The sequence below is a fragment of the Trifolium pratense genome, linkage group LG7 (genome assembly GCF_020283565.1).
Source record: "Trifolium pratense cultivar HEN17-A07 linkage group LG7, ARS_RC_1.1, whole genome shotgun sequence".
Taxonomy (NCBI): Eukaryota; Viridiplantae; Streptophyta; class Magnoliopsida; order Fabales; family Fabaceae; genus Trifolium; species Trifolium pratense.
The window spans coordinates 6060114-6084600 of record NC_060065.1 but is presented as its reverse complement, the minus strand read 5'-3'; the positions used below and the strand labels follow the sequence as shown (position 1 = coordinate 6084600).

General features: G+C 34.0%; 1 protein-coding gene and 1 non-coding gene across 4 annotated transcripts; both read left to right on the top strand.

Annotated features, from left to right (window-relative positions):
* The first annotated feature begins 1260 nt into the window (after nt 1–1260).
* On the top strand, nt 1261–22090 carry LOC123897663 (CHD3-type chromatin-remodeling factor PICKLE). 3 transcript variants are annotated; one of them, XM_045948383.1, is made up of 32 exons: nt 1271–1373; nt 1533–1556; nt 2672–2838; nt 4354–4491; nt 4577–4737; nt 4952–5113; nt 6551–6795; nt 6906–7001; nt 7524–7666; nt 7748–7960; nt 8086–8193; nt 9146–9196; nt 9305–9404; nt 10948–11090; nt 11213–11316; nt 12294–12432; nt 12547–12716; nt 15242–15308; nt 15383–15505; nt 16860–16969; nt 17048–17129; nt 17508–17699; nt 18064–18211; nt 18324–18426; nt 18512–18586; nt 19349–19410; nt 19510–19586; nt 19786–19916; nt 20173–20545; nt 20643–20775; nt 21144–21214; nt 21361–22090. In XM_045948383.1, the coding sequence occupies exons 3-32, from the start codon at nt 2695–2697 to the stop codon at nt 21760–21762; spliced, it is 4266 nt and encodes a 1421-aa protein (XP_045804339.1). In that variant the 5' UTR covers nt 1271–1373; nt 1533–1556; nt 2672–2694; the 3' UTR covers nt 21763–22090. The 3 variants fall into 3 exon arrangements, with proteins under 3 accessions (XP_045804336.1, XP_045804339.1, XP_045804338.1); XM_045948382.1 differs by having other exon boundaries at nt 18321–18426; XM_045948380.1 differs by having other exon boundaries at nt 1261–1556; nt 18321–18426.
* Nucleotides 22091–23871: 1781 nt separating this feature from the next.
* Nucleotides 23872–24066, top strand: LOC123900230. The gene has a single exon (XR_006805882.1). It is a non-coding gene; the product is annotated as a U2 spliceosomal RNA (small nuclear RNA).
* The last annotated feature ends 421 nt before the right edge of the window (nt 24067–24487 follow it).

Genomic DNA, 24487 nt, shown 5'->3' with positions numbered 1-24487 from the left:
TTCTTTTTTATTGATGTGCAAATTAAGGAGCAATATATTTATGCCGTGATGGAAAATTCTGAGGAAAAGAATGGATGGTTGCAGCAGTTTTGCAAAGAGGAGATACAAGATTTTATTTTTGTTTATTTTTTTGGAAGAAGGTTATACAAGATCTGGCGTGGTAACAAAAAATAGACCATTTAATCTAACGGTGAAATAGTATGGTACATCGGTGAGGGACTTAATTGACCCCTCACCCTAGAATCCACCTAGTTTTTTATTCCCTTCCAAAATGTTGGTATAGATAGGTTAAAAAATGCAAGTGGAACACAAAATCGAACATTCAATGTTCATACGGTGAATAATATCCTTAGTTAGTTTTTTATTTTTAATACAGAGATTTAATTTCACAACACAAAATACGAGTCGCGTCGTTAACTAGCCTCACTACTTGATTAATCAAAAAAGATGTAAATTGTCAACAAATTAAAGTTTTAAAAAATTAATCAAAAATACGAATTCATTTTTTGTATTGTAAAAATAAAATAAGTTGGCAAAAAATAAAAGTTAGTGTTCACTGTATTTAATAAAGGAGAAAAATACTTAATATAAAAAGGCAAAATTACAGTTTTAGTCGTTTAACTTTATTTCAGATAACAATTTAGTTCTTTATTTTTTTACATCATTTTTGTCCTTTATGGTTATTTATTCATGTTTGTATATGATTTTTCACGCTTCAAATCTATGTTAATATTTTACGACATATGAAATATTTATGATTGAAAACAAACAAATAAATAAAACTATAAATTCAAAAATTGAAGTTCATATCCAAACATGAAAAAAGGACTAAAATGCTATAAAAAAAAATAAAAGATTAAACTTTTACCTGGAGTAAAGTTATATGACTAAAGATGTAAGTTTGCCTATAAAAAATTATTCTTAAAATTTGAACATTCAACTTTTTTAAAGCAGTTTGATAATCTACTCTATTGCAAACAACAATTTTTGTTGTTATCAATATAAAACTTTTATTTTGAGTTCCTTAACATGTGTCTGGTTAATAAATGCCACTACCAATATTTGGTATTTGATGTTTTCATCAGTAACATAATTTATTTACGAAAAATGTTAAATAGTGCCTCAAATACTAATTAAATATATTAATATAAAAATTTTGTCTTAAAAATTACGTGTTCATTGTCTTAAAAATGTAAAATATTAGTTTATCATCATTAATTTTACATTTTTTTTTGTATATCTAACAAGTGATTATTTAGCATCATCCTTTATTTACAGACAAGTTTGTGTGCTGTGGGCTGTGTGGAAGTTAAATTTCGTCACCGTCTTGTTCCAAAAAAACAAAACAAAAACAAAAACCTCGTCACAGTTTGGTGAGTCTAGACCTATTTCTTACTTTTATTTATCACACCCCTAAATTTAATTTTCATTTTCAATTTTCATTAAATTTCTTTTCTTTTCCTTTCTTTTCTCATTTCTCACCTTTCTTTATTTCGGGTTCGTTCCCGCGAATTTGAATCTCCAATTTTCAGATCGCCGGAAAATCTCACTCAACGGTACATCTCACTCTCAATCTTCATTCCAAACTTTACTTCTATTACTCATAGCTCTCAATAATCTCCGATTAACTTTTCAATTCCTCTTCTAACCGTTCTTAAAACGGTGTAAGGGTTTTTCGCCATTCTAGGGTTTCTACTTTTTCTAAGTAAATTGCAACTGTTTTCCGACGATACTGTGCTTGTTTTTAATTTTCTAATTGCTTTGTTAGTTCAGTAGGGAATTTTGTGTACTTTTTTACATGTTGTGTTGCTTAAGATGCATTTGATGCATTCGCAAACACATGAATTTATTAGGTTTTTTTGCCTTTCAACTTTCAAGCAATAATTTTTCGTTGGCATTATGTAAATATAGCGTTATTTTTGGTGAATAAAGATACTAAAAGATGAATTTTTTTGCCTAGATTTTAGGTTTTTCAGAATATAGACTTAGTTAGGACCTGTTTTGATAAACAACAGCTTATTTGCAGCTTATGGGTCTGTTTGGAATAACTTATTTTTGAGCTTATACAAAACAACTTATGAAAATACATAAGTTTTTATGTATTATTTTTTCTTTGAACAAGAGTTTTTATGTATTATTGTAAGTTTGTCAAGGTACTTTATGAGAAAATAGCTTATAAAATACAATTTTTGTTAGTAGGAACTTATAAATTAACATAAAAACTTATTTAGTTGCATAAGCTGTTTTGCATAAGCTCAAAAATAAGCTATTCCAAACGGTCCCTATAGCATGTATTGGCTTACATAAGATCATAAGCTAATTCTATAGCAAAAGATAAAATAACGATAAATTGATTTTATATATGCTACGGCTGTTTTCATAAACTATATTGGAGAACTTATGAAAATATGTTGGAACAAACTTAAGTTTATAAGCTGTTTTCATAAAATCTCCCAAACAGTCTCACAAAACTACTGCCAGTAGATAAACTCAAATAAGGCAATCCAAACAGGCCATAATTTCACAAGCAAAATGATAAACTAGTCTGCCATGATTTTTTCTCTTTAGTTCATTATAATAATAATTGTTTACTCGTTGGAGGGCTTAGTTGACAGAATTAACACCATTTCTTGTTTGTTTGTTTGTTTTTTTTTTTTTTTGTGTACCTCAGGATTTATCTATTTGTAGCAGAAAATGAGTAGCTTGGTTGAGAGGCTTCGTGTAAGATCAGAACGGAAGCCAATTTATAATATTGACGAGTCAGATGATGATGATTTTTTGGTTAAAAAACCTGGGACAAGTCAGGAAAAGTTTGAGAGGATAGATAGAGATGATGCTGTATGATACTTGGTTCCTTTTCTATTTTAATGCTTTTCATTTGAGCTTGTTATACTTTTTTTTCTTGAATTTTGCTTAGGTATTTGTGTTCAGTGCTTCATATGGTGACTGATAGTTATAATTTTTCTGGGCCACAATATACATTAGTTGTATACTTGTCTGAGTTTTTGAGCTGATCCAACGTGTAGGAATTTGCAGTCCAAATTGAGTTTTTCCTGGTAAAATTTAAAGATACTAAAGATATAATATCCCTGACCTTCTGTTGATTGGTAACAAGTGTGTGTAGTGGTGCACGACTTTCCCTTAAACTTTTCATTTTAACACTGTAATTTGGCATGAAAGTATAATAATAATACTAGTGATTTGAAGTGGCCAAGGTTTTAAAGGAAAAAGAACCCTTAAGGCCCCGGGGAGCGGAGCTTTGATCGATGCCTTGTGTTTAGCAGCGGTTGCCAGAAATAACTAATAAGCGCACACCTCTATGAATGTAGTTGTTAATATTTGAAAAAGAAAAAACAGTAAAATATTTCGGTTTTTAAGATTATTTACATATAATTGGAGCAGTCAAACAAGCTCAACATTCATATTTCATAGTGAAAATAATACATTTGCGTTTCACCTTCAATTTCCAAACCTTAAGTTTCTTGCTCCGAAGAGTACCATAAACTCTTTTATAATATTCTTCATATTTTACCACTTTTAAGATTTAAGATTACAGTTAGCAAGTTAAATCCCCAGGCTGTTTGGTTTTTAACAGTTACAATACTGTGCTGAAGGAGCTAGAGGAGTGTCCCTCATTCATGGGACAGCGCCTCAACTGGAAAGAGGTTCTGCTCCTTTCTAGTTTATTGCCTGTGCTGTAGGAGTGCCTTTCACTACACTACTCCCAGCATGCTTTACAATGTAGATTTAACCCATAACCCATTATGAGAGATGACATATGGAGTAGTCTTCTTAGCTTCTTTTTAGTAATCTGGTAATAGTTATCTAAGAATCCAGAAGTTTCTTTGTTGGATGCTTGATATATTTTTCTTGTTTATTCTGCTAACCCACCCTCCCCCCCTTTTATTTTTGGGTTTCTAGGATGAAACTGTAATCCGAGGTAATAAACAGTTATTTTTGGTTACATACATATTATGAGTATTATTATGCATTTTTTCCCATTTACAATTTCAGTTTTGTTTGGTAAACCAATGAATTTTATTGAAATGAAAAGAGGAATACCAAACAGTTTTCGTAGCACTAGTTGTTTATAATCCATAAACAAATTCGCACGAGAGATTCCAGACAACACAAAACAATGTAAATCAGCAGACCGCAAAAAAACTACCGCAACAAATTTCCCTGAGAGCCAACTTGTACTGTACCAAAGACATATAATATGGTTTAAATCTACCTGGCATTGTTTGATATAGTTGGCATCTTTGCATATATTTGGTGTCCTTGCTTCACACTAGTAAATGTTATGAACTCATTTTTCCTCACAATTTTTTATCTTTCTATCTTTTTATATAGAAAGAGGATTTATGTCAAGCCTGTAGTGAAAGCGGAGATCTCCTGAGTTGTGAAACTTGCACCTATGCTTACCATTCTAGGTGTTTACTTCCACCACTTAAAGGCCCGGCTCCCAACAACTGGAGGTGCCCTGAATGTGTGAGTGTTTATGCTTTTATAACAATACTTATAATATATTGTTGCTTGAGTGACCACTATATTTTAAATTGTTGTTGTTTTTCAGGTTAGCCCCCTCACTGATATTGATAAGTTATTAGACTGTGAGATGCGCCCTACTGTAGAAGGGGATGGCGACGATGACACCACAAAATCTGGATCAAAGCAAATTTTTGTGAAGCAATACCTTGTTAAGTGGAAGGGACTATCATATCTGCACTGTACATGGTATATTTGTTGGAACTCATCTTTATTGTGCTCTGCCTTTCCATATCGTTTATTTGACCTTCAATTTTCATTATGTATTAATTTCCAATTCCAATCCTCATTTTTTCCATCTACTTATGTATCGCTTCTGAATCTACTTTTTTTATTTATTTTATTATTTTGGGTAATTTCAATTTACCTCCTCTTTTTTTAATTTTTATTTTTCGTTCTTTAGGGTGCCAGAGAAAGAGTTTCTGAAAGCTTTTAAGAATCATCCTCGTCTGAAGACCAAAGTGAACAACTTCCACCGTCAAATGGCATCCTCCAATACTTCAGATGAAGACTTTGTTGCCATTCGTCCTGAATGGACTACGGTTGATCGAATAATTGCTTGCAGGTTTGACTGCCTGGCGATTTATTTTCCTCCTTCTCTATATTTAAAATAAAATGAGATGTTTCTGTTCCTGTTATCTGGATAAAATCTGGAATTGGAATATTTTGAAATTTCCAGCCTTTGAGTGACAAAATGTTTCTCAGGATTTCTGTTAGTGTAGCTGTGTTAGGTCAGGTCAGTTCAAAACTATCATTCTGGACTTTAGGTTGACATCAGGTGTAAGCATTGGACACTTGCACCACTTGATCATTTTTTGGGAAATGCAAAACTTCGCAGTCCAACCACTCAATGATGTGATATTATATTGATAAACACATATATAGCTAACAAAGACATTTAGAGGTATGCAGTCTAATAGTGGATTGTTACTTACGTTTTAAATAACATATTGTACATTAAAATGGAGTTGTGATGAAGTATTAAATAATTTTTAAATGGTATGAAAATGTATACTTGATCCACTTCATTAGAACTGCCAATAATAAAAATGGAGCTGTGTGATGAAGTATTCAATAATCTAAATAATAGTGTACTTTTAAATGGGGTGATATAAAGTATCAACTCAATGTGGTTGGTTCTGTTTGTAAGAATGAAAGTACTTTGGTTGAATAGTAAAGTACCACTATAGGCCCACATTAATGGTTGTTGTTGGGCCTTTGGCCGCTGATACTGGGCCAGCTAACCGACCCACTACTTGGAAAGTTTACACACGTAGAGGAAAGGGGGGTGCAACAGAAAAGAAGGTTCCTTAAGGTGCTGTGCTGGCAGTTAGTTCTAAGAGTGAGAATTCAATAACGGATTACAGTTAGGAGAGTAAGAGAATCATATTTGAGATTATTGTTATTGTATGAGAATGGAGAACCACCGCTCTTTATAGGGGATCAGCCTTGTGGCAGTTAGATTCATCTACTGTAATCCTTTTTTCTAGATAATAATACATCATACTTTGCTGTTCATTACTTGATCTTTTTACTTTCTAATTCTGGTACATAACAGTTGTGATATACCCTTGCCATTCCACCCCATTGTATATTAACCATATGCATATATTTTAAATAACATATTGTTGCTACTGTACACTAAAATGGAATGGTGTGATGAGCGATCATAATTTTTGAATGGTATGAAATTAGTAGATCTGATCATTTCATCACAACTTCCAATCCAGTTGGATTGATGAAATTTACCATTTATAAAGTTTATTAAAATGAGTAAATTAGACTGAAAGATGTTGTAAGTTATTCCTCGCATGGTCTATGTGTGTGTGTGTGTGTGTGTGTGTGTGTGTTTAATTCTTTCTTCTAGTCTTCCCTAATCCCTACTCATATTTTGGTTGTGCAAACTGCTACCTAGGCTTAGAAGGCTTGCTTAATTGTTTTGTTCTAGCTTTTTCAATAATGTCGACAAATGCATTTTCACGGAATGTGTTTAATGGTACAGGGGTGATGATGATGAGAAGGAATATCTGGTGAAGTGGAAAGAGCTTTCATACGATGAATGTTATTGGGAATACGAGTCTGATATTTCTGCATTTCAGCCAGAAATAGAAAGATTCAATAAATTTCGATCTAGATCAAGCAAACTTGCTTACATTAAGCAAAAAAGCCGTGTTAATGATGACAGTGAATTGAAGAAACAGCAGAAAGAATTTCAACAGTATGAACATAGCCCCAAGTTTCTTTCAGGTGATATTTTTTGTAATTGCCCTATTTTTCTGGCAGTATCATGCTTTATGCTTATCCTTTTCAGATTTGGATAATCTAGATTGCCTGATTTAATTTTCATGTTGGTGCAGGTTCTCTACACCCATATCAGCTTGAAGGCTTGAACTTCTTACGATTCTCTTGGTCCAAGCAAACACATGTTATACTTGCAGATGAAATGGGACTTGGTACTTAGTTCTGTTTCTCTCTCTCTCTCTCTCTCTCTCTCTCTCTCTCTCTCTCTTATTCTCTATCCATTTATTCCCTTGATTTTGGGCAGATAAATTTTTTATGGTATGGTAGGATGCTCCATGCCCAAGGAAAGGGCATATCACAAACAACCATGTGGGCTTATGTTGGTTCTTCACTATTCAACCAAAGTATTGTTACAAGCCGAACCAACCACATTGAGTTGATATTTCATTCCAAAATTGTCATAATTAGACCGAAGATCGAACTGGTGAGACCTCCTGGTCATGGTTCAATCGGTTCAGCCTTAGTCGAACTGGACGCCTAATAAATAGATACACAAAAAAGCAAAAAAAGAACCACTTGTTTAATCAATCACAATTGAACCGTGATTCAGTGTTCAATCTAGTTCGACTCAGTTCTAGGGACTAGAACCAACCAATAAGACTAGAACTTACATAATTTGTAGTTTCTAGATAATTACATTATTGCACCATGATGGCTTAGTTTTACACCTGCAGGAAAAACCATACAAAGTATTGCTTTCTTAGCATCCCTTTTTGAAGAGGGCATCTGTGCACATCCACATCTGGTGGTTGCTCCACTTTCAACGCTGCGAAACTGGGAACGTGAATTTGCAACATGGGCCCCTCAAATGAATGTTGTATGTATATGGGTATTCTCGGTAATAGACTAATATTTCATTTTGGTAGTTACTCTTTTAATTCTATCTTTGTTTTTGCAGATTATGTATGTTGGATCTGCCCAAGCTCGTAATGTTATCAGAGAATATGAATTTTACTATCCCAAGAAATTGAAGAAGATCAAGAAAAAGAAATCTGGTCAGATAGTTAGTGAAAGTAAGCATGACCGGATTAAGTTTGACGTCCTTTTGACATCATATGAGATGATCAACTTAGACACAACTTCATTAAAACCTATAAAATGGGAGTGCATGGTAAGATATGCTTACTATTATATTACCAGACAAGAAATATTAGTTTTCCAGTTACCTCTGTTGCTTCTGTTCACATTTCTGGTTTCTCCATTATGCTGATAGTCTACACCTACATGTATATGTAGATAGTTGATGAAGGTCACCGCCTCAAAAATAAGGATTCAAAATTATTTTCTTCATTGAAGCAATATTCTACCAGACACCGTGTGCTCTTGACTGGAACTCCTCTTCAGGTTCACTTTCAATTATGTCATACTGGTTTAGTGTGAATTTACTGTATGTCCTAATTTTCTATTTTCTATTATTGGTTAATTGAACTGTGTTTTTGTTGTTGTCTGCTCTTGCTGGCCGATTGTTGTTTTGACAGATTATGTTGTGACTAATACTAAGTTCCATTTTCTAAATTTGGTCATACAATTTTTGGTGCATCTCTGATTTCTGAATATCCCATAAATTTCATCAATAAAGCGTAAAAGCATGTATTTATGTTTTTAAATATATTCAACTAGTCTTTTCTTTTGTTACCTTGATTTTACCATGAATGGCCATCATAATTTGTGTAGGCTTAACAGGGATATTGTCACTCCAGTACATGTGTAAATTAGTTATGCTAAAGCTAAATTAGTCATGCACACATACTGTCATCATCATGTCACTAATATAGGGTGAACGGACTTGGCAAAGAGTAAATATATATGGAGGTGAAGCTCTCAAGAGATTCAGCTTTTTCACCTTGAGAAGCACAGTGAGACCCACCTTCATTTATTAACCAACAATTAAACTAATTAAGTTAACTGAAAGTCAATTCCAGTACCATTAAGAGCTTAAAATTTCCTTAGCATTAGTCACTGTTAAAAGAATATTTGAAGTTTGATAATTATATCAAATGAAGATTGAACATACTGTGAGTCTCAACTGTGAATTTATGGTTTGTATTTCTGTATGTCTACAGCAACAAAGTTGTACAATTCTGCATTTTTGATTAGTTAATTTGTTTTAAATGTAAATTTATCACTCTTTTATATTTTTTTTTTTGAATTTCTTGTTTAAATTTAGTAATTTATATATGCTAACTTGTCTGTTAACTTTACAGCAGACTTCTAATTTAAAGAATGGCTGCATATTTGAATTTATCTGTTGGGAGATGAAATGTACTAATAAGATAGCTTGTGCTGTGCATTGCAGAACAACTTGGATGAACTTTTTATGCTTATGCATTTCCTTGATGCCGGGAAGGTTAGTGCGAGGAATGTACTATAAGATAAACTATGATTTTTGGTTATTGAATAATTTGCTCTTCATTATCACAAATATCTTATTGACTTTATATTTAACTGCTGTCAGTTTGCAAGTTTAGAGGAATTCCAAGAAGAGTTCAAGGATATTAATCAAGAGGAACAGATTTCAAGGCTTCATAAAATGCTGGCCCCGCATCTTCTGCGAAGTATGCATTATGATCTTGAATAACTGTAGTAAATATTATAGGAATTCAAGTATTTTAATCTAATGAAAGGGTGCTCATTTTATAGGAGAGTGTACACAAAGTCAACTCCTTATGGTGTGATATACTAAAATACTAAAATATAAATAAAAACAGAATAAACTGCTATCAATAATAATAAATGCTAAAATATTTCAACACTAACTAATATACTTGGTTCAACAAAGAGAAGGGGATGGATTTTAATGGATGGAAGTGTAAACTTACATTTTTCCACCCTTATAGTTATAATATTTAAATCTAAATCGAAACAAGTATTTTAAACACCCCCACTTTTGGAGGGGAACTAAAATTAGCTTAGGAGGGATTTTGCTTCCCTCCCCTCCCTTCCCCTCCAACCAAACAGATTGTAAGTGGTACAATTTATTTTCATTTTCGGTTGTCTGGATTATTATTGATTAATCTCAATATTCCACTGAGCCTATTGGTTGAAGTTGTTTCTTATACCACTTGCATGTTTCTTATATATATATATATTCATTGCTTGAACTAGGTGAATTTAAACTTGGTTTTGTGGGGTTGAGGCCCAATACCTAAGATAATATCAGAGTCTATCCTATGTCCATTGTTGGGTAGTATGCTGGGTCGAGGGGCATAAGATCATTAGCCACAGTAACGTGATGTTTACAGGACAAAAGAAGATAGGATGAATTTTTTTTTTGGGATAAGGGGTAATATAATCAGTAGCACTAGAGTCAATAATCCAAGTCTCCAAAACCTAGTTCTGGAATCACTATTGGATGGGTTATTTATGAAGATTGGATTCAAAAGTCTAGATTGGATTCGTTTTGAGCTTAGTTTTTTTTCTCTCTCGCGTTGGGTTATTTATGAAGTTAAGAATTGTTTGTTATGTGTATGAACTTATTAATTTGTCGTCATAGTTATGAACTTAAGAATTTATGGTTATCAACTTAGTTTAATTTTGTGATTTTGAGGTTGTTTTCTTCATATATGATAATTTTTATGCATGTGTTTATAATTGTATTGTATATGTAAGTATACTTTTTGTCCTATTAGTAGGATCTTATGATCTGTGCTATGTTTCTTGAGTTATGATGTTTCAACCCCTCCCAATCTTGCGTACACTCTCAACGTTTAAAACATTGGTAAACAAGCTTTAATGTTACTAATATATAGGCCAGCCCTCTTTTAAGTTACTAGATGCATTTATTAATTTTTTCCAAACATAACCCTAATTAATACTACTAATTTGGTTTGCAATATGAAATGTTAATAGTAAATACATAAAATTTTCTTGAGTTATGTAATGTTAATAGTAAAAACATTAGTACATAGTTATACAAAACATACACATTAATTACACTATTAACGTCGATGGGTGCTTATAAAAAGGGACAGAGGGTGTACTCGTTATATATTAACGTTATTTTCTGGTTAGAATCGTTGATTCTCAATTTCATTTCCTTATTTTATGATTAGCACATATTTGGTACAGAGATGAGTTAATTTTTTGAATTCTCTGCAGGAGTGAAGAAAGATGTCATGAAGGAACTACCTCCTAAAAAGGAACTTATACTACGAGTTGATTTGAGTAGCAAGCAGAAAGAATATTATAAGGCAATTTTGACCCGTAATTATCAGATATTAACTCGGCGTGGTGGTGCACAGGCAAGATTCATGCTTTAGCGGAATGACCATTTTGCTTTATTCTTAATCTTAGCATCATAAGTTAAGATCGAAATTATCTTAACATTATTAGTATTATTTTGTTTTGTTTGTTTTTGAATCAGATTTCTCTTATCAATGTTGTTATGGAACTGCGTAAGCTCTGTTGTCATGCTTACATGTTAGAAGGAGTTGAGCCAGATATTGACGATCCAAAAGAAGCATTCAAGTAAGCTCGTGTCATATTTTAGACTGACACCGATTTTGTTACTTTGTACAAGTTTACCTGATATAAAAAATAGAGAGCTGCTATTGGAACACAATCAGTTCCAACACCGTAGAGCCGCTGTGCTCAATTGGGTCTGCACGGAAACCAAGGCATGATAAAAAATTGTGAACAAGTGAGATTAAAACCACCGACTGTATGTAAACATGGTCTGGTTGCCAGATTTTGTGTACCTCTAGCTTTTCTCTAAAAAATATTAAAAACCTACATTTGCATATATCTAGAATATAATCACACCAACATGAATGACCACTCTTAATTTTTTTTACATATTATTAAATATATATATATATGATGATGAAAATGCCATAGGTCTTAAGCGACACAGCAAAGTGAACAACACCAATAAAATCCAAAGAAACAACCAAGTTTTAGTATCTAAGGCTTAAAGTAACAAAACATCAAAGTTCAAATAAATGTTCTCGTTAATAGGATTCTTCAATCATATGCGACAAAAGATTGGATTTCCAATCTGGCGGAAAGCGAACATAAAAAGGAAGTAGACAGGGCCGCATAAATGTTCTCCTTAACAGGATTCTTCAATCATAGGCAACAAGAGACTGGATTTCCATCTTGCCGGAATGTGTACATAAAAAGGAAATCTACAGGGCCGCAAAAGAGGATGTGAAAACATTTATTCACTGGAAAGTTTTACAAAAATAATAGAACATATAAACAGAGCATAAATTCAGAAACAAAGAGGTTTAAAAAATTTGAACATGAATCGTGTAGTTCAGAAACAACAAAAAAAGCAAGGTTTGTCCGAGGTCCGTAACAATTGAGTTTAATAGCGAGTCAATCAGTTTTGTTCACTTGGACTCGTAAACTCAGCCGACTTCATAAGTTGAGTCACTATTTTGACAACCGTGGTTGTGGTCTACTTTTTATTAACACTATTCCTTTTATTTTCTATGCGACAGACAATTGCTGGAATCATCAGGGAAGTTGCACTTGCTGGACAAGATGATGGTGAAGCTTAAAGAGCAAGGACACAGAGTTCTCATATACACCCAATTTCAGCACATGCTTGATTTGCTTGAAGATTACTGCTCTTACAAGGTATTCATATGAGGTTGTTCTGTTTTTATAAACCAAACTTTTGAAATTGATTGTTTCAGTGTGATGTTAAGTCTGTTTTACTCTTCTTTCTCTTGGTTTTTAAAAAATAAATAGAGATGGCAGTATGAAAGGATAGATGGCAAGGTTGGTGGAGCTGAAAGGCAAATACGGATAGATCGTTTTAATGCCAAAAATTCGTCAAGATTTTGCTTTCTTCTTTCTACAAGAGCTGGGGGTTTGGGGATAAACCTTGCAACCGCTGACACAGTTGTTATATATGACAGGTGAACCTTTAACATCCTGCAATTGTGTTTCTTTTTCATCTAGAAAAATATTACAGTGGAAACACATATTCGACGTGGGAAATGAAACAAGTTTAACTGTCCAGAGGCATTTTTTGGGGGTTAAAATATTTTTCCAGCTGCCACAATCTCAACTAAGTTTTTTCTACTCGAAAGGCAAATGGAAATAGCTGCTAGATAGTGTAATTTGTTGGTGTCTAGCTATTTACTGTCATTGTTCTATTATATATGATATATGATTGATTGTTGTGTGGCAAACTTCTTTTTATTACTTATTTATTGATATTGCTCGTGTTGTTTTTCTGTTTTACCTTATGCACATGAGTTGTGAGTCTTGTAACTATGTTACCTTATAAGATCTACTTATTGTTGCTGTTAGACTGGCAGTGTCTTACTTAAGTATGACAAGGTTAAGTTTGGGGGTTTCTTGTTGGCTTCTAGCTAGCTTATAAGCATGGGGGGTCCTGTGTGTTTAGAAAGTTTAGTGGGGACTTTGATCAGAAAAATCAATCAGGTTGTCTTGATTTTTAATATTTCGCATGTAAAATTGATTGGAGGTGGCTTGTGTTTTTTTATTATATATTTGTTGGTGATTTTTGAAAGATGCCATCAAATGTGTTATTTTACATGAAATGAAAAGTCCCGCGAAGAAGTATAATTTTAAGGGAATAAGTTCTTCTCCTCCACGAGATTTTGTTTGTGCTGTGCTACCTTCTTGCTCTGTTTAAAGATATGAGGTGTAATACGATGTTCTGTTGATTTTGATCGGATAAGGATGGTGTGAATGGTATTCCAGATTCTTGCATTGCTTATTTGATAGGCAGCAACTCCCTAGTATGAAGCTGAATTTTAGGAGGAATAAAGAGGAGGATTAAATTTCTAGGTGCCAGTCATATAAAGACACAGGTGTAATATGATGTTCTATATAATCTATAGATTGGATAACGTCATATAAATGGTATTAGCAGAGGGTTCACAATTCTTGCATTGCTCGTTTGATCAGCAGTGTTTTCCTACCGAGAAGGGACGCGTATGTTAGGGGAAATACGAGAGGAGCAGAAAATTAAACATCTGGGTCAGTCAAATAAAGATACAGATCCTTGTAATAGATGACTAACTTTTGTTGGTTACTTAGGAAAGCTAAGGATGCAAACAGAAAGAATGAACACAAACATCTGTAAAGGCATGCAATTAGGCATTTCTGGAATTGGAGAGTTCAGGTCTCTCGAGCATTTAGAAAATTAGAATCATGTTTAGTTTCATATTGAAGTTGGTATAACCGTATAAGTGCTTAAATCCAACGTTCTTGATAAAACCCTAAAATGTCTCAAATGAGAAACCTTGCCCATCTAGTCGCCCCATCGATCAGCCACCATCACGGCTGGGTTGGTGGTATATGACCCATCGATCAGTCAGAAGTAGATCTTCTGTCATCTGGGTCAGAAGCTCTACATCAGGAGCTTGTATATATCTTGGGCCTAATCTTGTTTCATGGTGGTCAAAGAAACAAACCTTGGTGGCACATTCCAGTGCAGAGGCAGAGTATAGAAGCCTTGCCAACCTTATCTGCTGAAATACTATGGCTTCAGTCACTTCTGACAGAATTAGAGTGCAAGTTTTACACTCCCAAGATCCTATGTGACAATATGGGTACTGTCTCTCTAGCTTCCAACCCTACTCTGCATCATAGAACTAAGCATATGGAAATTGATATATTTTTTGTAAAAGTTTGGTTGTCTCTCATGTACCAGCTCAAGATCAATGGGCAGATGTTCTTACCAGACCCCTATCTGCTATCAGGTCCAGTACTCTTCATGACAAGTTCAGAGTCTTTGACAAGCAAAGCTTAGTCAAACCAGCATCGGATTCTAAAGGGGACTGTTAGAGTATATAGTATAAGTTGTATTAGGAGGCTTCTAGATTGGGTAATACACTGACTTTCACAGTGGTATGCATCATGGTTGTTTTTGTGACAGATCTGACAGATAACACCACTTCTGCCTCCACGTCCACCACATCCAGAGTGACCTTCCCACCGCCACAATCGTACTCAAGTCCTCCATGATTTTCCTATGCAGTGACATGACTGGATCCAAAAGGAAAATTGGGATTGGGAGAAGGTTGTATACCATTTTCAGTGCATATTAAGTTTTTGTTGTAACTCAATCCCATAAAACCGGCTCGTAAGGTGAAGATTGCCTAGTTCTATAAGTTTTATTTTGGCCATATCTCTAGCTAATGTGGGAGCTGCATTTTTCCAACATATATTCTGAATTTAATCGTAACTAGATAGGTACAGGATACTTGTTCTTATCCCTATTATCAAGGCATCTTGATTACAATGCTATTGTTATATATTAATCATTAGGTCGGGGTTAATATCCTCATTAGTCATTATAGTTATTTTCTCATGCTGACAGTTCATGTGTTGAAAGATTAAGCTTTTCTTTTTATGTTATTTCCTTTCTATTAAATCCAATATTAATTTGATCAATGCAATTCTGTAGTGACTGGAATCCTCATGCTGACTTACAAGCAATGGCTAGAGCTCATCGACTTGGACAAACTAACAAGGTTTGCGTTTTTCGTTGGTACGAAGTCGATAACTTTTGTTGGCTTTGAAGGTTATAATGGTTTTGGTGTTGCAGGTGTTGATTTATAGACTTATAACGCGGGGAACAATTGAAGAAAGGATGATGCAAATGACTAAGAAGAAAATGGTGTTAGAACACCTTGTTGTGGGGAGGCTAAAGGCTCAAAATATCAACCAGGTAAATAATTACTTTTTTAAAGAAGGCTTATGTGGTGAAAGCTGATAGAAGTTAGCAGTTTCATTGTTACGACCACATTATTTAAGATTTGTTAGGAGATGCTTTGTCGTCTTTTTCTTCTATGTTTTAAAGTAACTAAGATTGCAGAAACCTATTGGGAACATGGATATTGACTAGCATTTTTTTATTGGACTCAAGAATATCAGGAATATATTCATTTTTGTTCTGTTGTCATTGTTGGTAATGGTATTCACTGTTCGATTCCTTGTTTATGCTACCTTATCAGAACATGGCTAACTTTGTGGTATAAACTTCATACATATTTGTGCTGGAATATAGACCTAAATTGATGTTATTTCCAACTGAAACAAGAAGTACCGAGATCAAGCTCCTTACAAGCAGAGGCAGCCCTCTGTAAAGACTAGAAATGCAGGACGAAAGGAAACAAGATACTGGGAATTGTGCAGAAGGACAGAATATACAATCCCACCAAAAACCTTTCTACCTTACTCAATTCTTGCATCCATCTGCCAGATCCTTTCTTCCCCTTTAATCCTTACACCTAACTGATTCTTTTCCTTTCCCACAGTTTTTGCCACATAGGCATAGGAAAAGTTGTTACAGCTCTTTACAGTCCAAATCCCTTATTTCCCCTTACAGCTCTCCTCAAAGTAGTAGTGATATAACTATGTAAGGCCCGACATAGAGCACGGAGATTGGTTGGCATCGCCTCACTTATAATTCTATTTGGTTCTTTATTTTGTAGTCCCCATTCTCTCAACAGGTTTTGGACGTTATCTTAAACTCCCAATAGTTGTAAATTTGTAATCCCTTTGTGTTGGTTTTTTTGACATTTTTTATTGAGTAAAAGAAAAGTTCTGTAAGTCAGGATAAGGCATATGCTCCTAAAAAGGATGATAAAATAAGCTAGGTGAAGATAAAGGTACATCAGGAAAGTAAAGCACTCCATTGCCTTTAAACGCACTGAACACCTCACTTAAAAGTGTCCTTAGAATATAGAACAACCGTATACTTCAAAATTAGAGACCATCATATACGAGAATAAAAAAATTAGGTTCCTCATGGTCCAAGGCGTGCTTAATGTGTCTCTGAGGGTCATTGTATTTATCCCCCCCGCCCCCTTTAAAAAATTCCTAATATGTCCAAGTTGCAAAATCTTATTTATTTTGTTTATAGTTATTAAGTTTGGGCTACATTACATATGCTATTTTTTCAAGAGATTGATATTTTCTAAAATATTAAAGCCAAATGTGGATAGGGAAGCACTTAATAACAAATTGAACATAGTATTGCTAAGATATTTGATGGAGCTTTGATTGTCAATTGTGTTTAGGAAGAGTTGGATGACATCATACGGTATGGCTCAAAGGAGTTATTTGCAGATGAGAATGACGAAGCAGGAAAATCCCGTCAAATCCATTATGATGCAGCTGCTATCGATAGGTAATCAAGCACTCTTCTTCAAACATGAAATAGGAATATGCTTGAGGATTTTATTCAACGTATATTTCTTCACAATAGGTTGCTGGATCGTGACCAAGTTGTAGATGAAGAGACTACTCTGGATGATGAAGATGAAGATGGATTTCTGAAGGCCTTCAAGGTTGATTTATCATATAATCGCACATACACATTTTGTGTAATTAATGTTTTTTCTTATTTGATCTATCCACATTCTGGTTTGTTGTGAGTTGAGGTGCCATTGATTTCTATCAGTTTATAGCTTTAGACACACATGGACACGACGCAAACAAACGAGAATTGGTACTTGGAAGTACAATTGTACTAGTATTTTTTTATTTTTTGTTTTGCGTAAAAAGTTGAAGGTCACTCTTACATTTTGGAAAATTTGTTTTGTTGTTAAAGCATTGCCATGGCAATTCACCGGTCACGACTATTTAACTTCACCGTCCATATATCATGGTCTGTTTCTTTTTTATTTCTATTCTTTTTTATTGACCGAGTGGATTATATGATCTAGGTTGCAAATTTTGAGTATGTTGATGAGGCTGAGGCTGCAGCAGAGGAGGAGGCAGCACAAAAAAGAGCAATGGAAACCGTGAACAGTTCAGAGAGAACACATTATTGGGAAGAGTTGTTAAAAGACAAGTTTCAAGAGCATAAAGTTGAGGAGTTCAATGCTTTGGGTAAAGGGAAGCGAAACCGCAAGTTGGTATGTAATGTTGATATTTGTGCCATTTTCATGCGTCACTTTGCAAGAAACAATTATTTCTTGCCTTCATTTATGAGTTTATGGTAGATTATCTTCAACAGTGACAATTCTTATCTTGTTTACTCAATGATTTTGCTTACCACCTTTACTATCAATATATGACATATGCTAGTAATTTATATAACTAGATATTGAAATGTAGGATTTTAGTACTTGTTGGTTCTATTTTTGCGTATTAGGCGGGGTTGGGATTGTTTATACAACTATAGTGGTTAGTTTATTTTTTTATATTTTATGTTTGCTTTGCTGTAACTGTTTATTGTGTGTTTGTTAAGGTAGTATCTGTTATTTCTTGATTTCACAGATGGTTTCTGTTGAGGAGGACGACCTTGCTGGTCTGGAAGATGTAAGCTCTGACGAAGACGACAATTATGAAGCAGAGCTTACTGATGGTGATTCAAATTCCACCGGAACTACTACTAGTAGAAGGCCATACAAGAAAAAAGCACGTAGTATGTATAGTCATTTAATATTTATTTTTTTAATTTTTTTTGCGACTTGATGAACCTTGATTATCTGGCCTGGACTGTGATGCAAATATTCCTTCAAATCTATTAACAGCAGATAGCACTGAGCCACTTCCTCTGATGGAAGGTGAAGGAAAAGCATTCAGAGTACTTGGTTTTAATCAAAATCAGAGGGCTGCCTTTGTGCAAATTTTGATGAGGTTATTTCATCTTTATTTATTGAGTTGAAGAAAGCTGGTTTTCTGGAAATACCTGTGGTTTATCTCACTTTGTGTTATATTACAGGTTCGGGGTTGGTGACTTTGATTGGAAGGAGTTTACTTCCCGCATGAAACAAAAGACTTATGAAGAAATCAAAGAGTATTGACATGATTCTGTTACATATTTGTGATGATTTATATACTTTTAACTGTTTATTTGAAACACGTGTTTGCTGGAATTTATTTTGACTTGATTTTTGTTGGGAGAAAAGGGGATAGGATTTGATGACATTCACGGTCCTGTGCCCGTGCATTCTTCTTAGTTTGTGAAAGTAGAGAGAAAAGTGAAAAGGACCATTTATAGCCCCAAGTATCTAGCTCGGCTACATATTGTATATATTGGGGCCAAAATCTAATTCAAAAGGGTTAAAGTTAGTTGCAACAGTTCATCAACAATTTGACTGATATACAATGCCCGTGCATACAGTAGGCTTAAAACAAAGGAATTAACATTCTCTTATAATTCTCAATATAAAATAAAAGTAATAGTAGTTTGATATGTACAAGGTTAAGAATAAGGATATATTTTTAAATTAATTAGTCCCTTAATGTGAGTGAACTATGTGTGAAGAAGTTGTGCATGTGAATGTTTAAGTGCGTAATGAAGGGCACATGCATGTAAACGTGGGCCTGTTTGATTGAATTGTTCTTAGTAAAACTGATGGTTGAAAACTTTGGCATACACGACATAAAATGGCAATTCTGATTTACTATATAGCAATCAATATAATTATTATTGCACAGTAGGATAATTTTCTTTAACTTTGTTTAATAATTTTACTACCTATTTTATGGTTTATTTCACACTCTAAAGTCATTCTTTGTGAGTGAGTTTGATTTATATATATCTATATTTTTACAGTTATGGAACCCTTTTCTTGTCTCATATTGCTGAAGATATAACTGATTCCTCTACATTCACAGGTGGTAGATCCTTATTGCAACTGTATCTTCTTTCATTTTCCATTTTTTAATCTTTTAATTTAATTCCCTTATTGTTTTTAATTTTTAATTTCCTTGTAGACGGTGTTCCAAAAGAAGGACTCCGAATCCAAGATGTACTTGTTAGGATTGCAGTCCTGCTCTTGATAAGGGACAAAGTAAGCCCTGAATGAATTTTTTTGTTTTTAACTGCCTGTTATTACTCTATTATAAAAGTTTGAGAGAAGTCTAAGAAAGGAATTCTTGGTAAACATTATTGTAATTATGGTGTTAATGATTACCCAATGTTATTTTTTATGTTGAATTTTTTTAAGTTGATTGAAGTGTTTGTTCTTCTTGGGATGTGAACTTTTACAGGTGAAGTTTGCAACAGAACATCCTCAAACTCCACTGTTTTCAGATGACATCTTATTACGTTATCCAGGGTTGAAGGGTATAAGGAAGTGGAAGGAGGAGCATGATTTTATGCTACTGCGTGCTGTGTTAAAGTACGAATTCTCATAAATATATTTTGTTTGCTTGTACAATGTAACAATTATCTTCTAACTGCATCACTTTTAGCCATTTTTTATTTATTTTTAAAATCTTCATTATTAACAAAATATGAAAACTTAACCTAGAGTCTATATTATACATATCTAATTTATTTTTGGCACGTTTGTATGTGATTTGTGATGAACAATTATGGATGTTTGCGGATTATTTGTTGATATATTCTTTTAACACAATTGTTTCCTATGCAAGGCATGGGTATGGAAGGTGGCAAGCTATTGTTGATGATAAGGATCTGAAGATTCAGGAGATCATCTGTCAGGAGTTGAATCTTCCCGTTATAAATTTACCAGGACCAGGACAAGTTGGCTCTCACATACAAAATGGTGCAAATTTGGCAAATACAGAAATACCCAGCAATGAATCCAGGGAAAATGGTGGAAGTGGCATAGCAGCTGATGGTGCGCAAGGTTCGGGTGATGCTAGGAATCAAACACAGCTATATCAAGAATCGTCCATGTTATATCATTTTAGAGACATGCAGAGAAGACAGGTTGAGTTTGTAAAAAAGAGGGTTCTTCTTTTGGAAAAGGGACTAAATGCTGAGTACCAGAAAGAATACTTTGTAAGTGTATCAACATTATGATGCATTTGTCCTGTGGAGAGGTTTTGCTTGATTAACTTGCGGACTGAAATTTCTTCCTCATGAACTTTGTTTGCAGGGTGATCCAAAAGCCGGGGAAGTAACCAACGAAGAAATTAAAAGTGAACCCAAGTCTACCACTATTCCAAGTTATAAATCAGTGGATACTGATACCCAGATGATTGATCAATTACCACAAGTAGAAACAATAGGTATGATTCTATTGTTGCTCATCAGATACTTTTTTCTTGATCAAACAATTGGAGTTGCATAGTTTGCATCAGATAATGGAAGAAATCATGCATACTCTATAAGAGTATTTCACCTAGACAATTAGATCTTGACGTGACACAGATTTTGAATCTGGGCTGTCAAGCTTAAGCTAAATTAAAATCTGGACTGTTGTCAGGTGCAAAAATATTCCCTTGATTATGCAAGAACCTCCAAATATTTTATCAATGTTGTGATTATTTCTGTTCTTTTGTGTTGTTTCCTTCTATCATTAATTATTACCAAAACAGAATATTTGAAAAAGGGCAAAGTACCCGAAAACTTACTTGTAATGCTTCCATTTTTGCAGCTCCAGAAGATGTTCCGGTTGCTTGTGAAAGTGATCCAAATCGATTGGAATTAGTTCGACTTTACAATGAGGTAAAGTAGTGATGTATAATTGTACCCTTAATGAGTTGCTCTTAATTAAAGATCACTTCACCTTATTTAATATAAAAACGAGTGATGTTGGTAAATTAGTATTCTACAGAGTAATTGTATCAATAATCATTTCTCGGTATTAGCAGATGTGCAAGGTAGTTGAGGAAAACCCCACCGATTTAGTACAAGCGTCATTGGCAAGAGAATCGGCAGAGGTCAACACAGTGAAGAAGTTCCCACCACTAGAAACCATCTGTGAAGATATCAACAGAATTCTAACACCCACAGTTGAACAGCCTATTTCAGAAACTCCAATATTAAATTCAGATAACAAATCTGAGGCAATATCACATGGCGACGAGACTAAAGATATGGTAATAGACTCTGATCCTGTAAAAGAAAGTGGTTCAAGTGTCGCAATTGAGAAGGAAACTCCTAGTCTTGCTGAGAAAAAGGAAAGTAATACAGAGATGGATGAAAGTAGCAATGCTGAGTTGAATGAGAACACACCGAATTCTGATGCTGGAGTCGCTGTATTGGATGCATAAAACGCAATACCTTGTTGACAGTTATTTGTTGTACCATGTATAATGTAGCATGTTGATCTCACTCGACATTTTTTAAATCGTCAAAGGTGAAGTAGATTAAAGCATATGCGATATGTCTTAATTCCCTTGCAACCAAGTACATGGGAAATTATTAGATTTTACTAATTATTATTACTACGAGGTCTTTGTTTTTAACTGAAGTGCGATCAATTGTATACTTTACTACATTGTAGCAATCTAGCCTTGATTTCTAGTTTACTATTCGAGTGTAAGCATATAATTTATGGAATTTTAAAATTTTAAGGCATGCTTCGTCTAATTATTTTCATTTTCTGGTTGTGTAACCACAGTTTTCCTTCCTCTTATAACCATCAATTCATCATGAACTCAATTTTCATTTTGGCCTATGTAGTCCAGTACTTCAAAATAGGAATTGTGATGTTCCATACTTATATTGAACACTAACACTCCTTGGATACTGCAACTGCAAGTACTCAACAATTATATGAGTGAAGAATGTCTAATGTCTTTTTCTTCCAGTATTTTTGTATTTATATTAACTTTTGGTTAATGTATCTAGGCATGTCTTTGTATCTGTATTGCATCTCGACTTCACATATGCAGTTGTTGATTAATATATTAACTTTTTTTGAAATGCTTATTTGGTTTTCACCTGAGCAGAGTCAGCAGACATATTTAACTGTGATTATTTTTTTTTTGGAATAAAATCAAAATTGCAAATGGTGAAAAGTAAACATGTTATCCATCAACACTTTTTCCTAATCCAAGTATTCCAATGTGTAAGATTATTATACTACCCGGGCAGAGTAAAAATATTTTTATGCTTTTTAGCTTTCTTTTATTGTTTTTTTAGTTTTTTATAATGATAATTTCTTAAAAGTAATCATAAATAATGAATTTGAAGACTGACATTATAATAGGATCTTGTATTGTTGCCGTATGAGAAACGGTTTTGATTTGATATCAGACGCTTCAAAGTTTTTACACCGTAAATGGTACCCTCTCTCATAAAAAAGATCATCATCATCACAATCATACTCAATATCAAAACACTTTGGTTAGTTATCCAGAAACTGGTTTAGAAATACTGTAATGAAAGAAACATATGAGTTTGTCGATAAATATTTGATCAAATAGGATCATCCAGTTCCTATAGTAAAGGGTGAGATGGGAAATATAAACTACTAGCTCCATGCAGGTTTTCTGAATAAGTTATTGTCCGACAATGGAGCAAATCCAATTCTACTAAAATAGGTGTGTAACTGTGTAAGCCATCATGCTTTGTTATAACTTTTTAGAAAATAAAGGCTTTTTTCCCTTCTTTTTACTAATCAAAATTAGATGAGGCATCTCCATACAAAAAAGAGACAATCACCGACCTCGTTAAATATTTACAACGAAGATTGCATATAAATGACCGTCCGAGAATTTCAGATGTTGCTCAAAACTTGGGAATGCCAAGGAGATTTCTGTTGGTGCAACTTGGTACGGAGCATAAAGCCTGTAGATAAACCATACATCTAATACTGCATTATGGTTTATATTTGAGATTTGATCATGCATTGAAAAACCAATTGAATGCTGTCTTTTGTGACTGTTATCCCCGAATACTGTGGTCATATTCTACATCAGTAGTTGTTCTAAGCAATGCAGTATCGAATAATCTTTCATATGTTTGCATGATTTGCATCATTATCCAAAATTATGAGAGCATTGATAATGATACGGCTGCTTAGGAAACTCATTGGAAGAAAGATAAGATAGATGAAGCCATCAACGGGTTTTTTCCCACATGAAAAACACTTGTCTCACGTCTCAAAGAAGCTGAAGCTCCAAATCTTCAATTTTGTATGCAAAAACAGTTAAGATTTGCTACGCTAAATTAGATTAGAGAAAATTAGATATAACAATAAAGAGCTAAATGCTAAGATTAAATATAATTGAGTAACCATTAATTTTGTCATTGGTTCTGCTTTTTTCATTATGCTAGCCTCTAGTTATAAGTTACAATGTCCCACATCGCCTATAGACACACATATGCCTTCATGTGTTAGATATAAAAAACAACACAATGCAATGACTTAAAGCATACCTTTCTCGGCCTTTTGGCTAAGATCAAGTGTAGTATCTGTTCTTATCAGTTTAATATCTGATATGTGGACCAATGGTCCACACGATATTAAATTAATTTGTTGAGGGGGAGGGTCCAATTCAGTAGCTTGCTATTGGGATCTTCATGTGTAGTCCATGCATTACACTACAGCAAGGGCAGGCGCACCCCTACAATTTTAGTTGAAATTTTGGAATGTAATTGTCTTTTTATATTTTAAAGCTGAACAACCTTAGATGTGAACTTAGAATTATGCTTGTTTACAATTGTAATGTGCCACAATGATTTAGCATCTGTTTGGGGAATCAAACGCACATCTAGCATTAGTTTTGATGTGATTTCCTAGAAGCTACAAAATTGAGCTTTTGCGTAGAAAACTGCCGCGATTTTGGGCGAATGAACGTCTCGTTGATGCAAAAATCAAACATATACTTGAACGTCTCTATCGGTCTATGAACACCAACTTTTACTTGAGGTGCCCTTCATCAAATTTTATTGTAAAAGCTAAAATTTGGGGGACAAGGGACCAACCTGGCTTTACATGCCCCCACGTTTTGGCGTTTTTCCTATTCTAACTACAACTGCCCTACATTT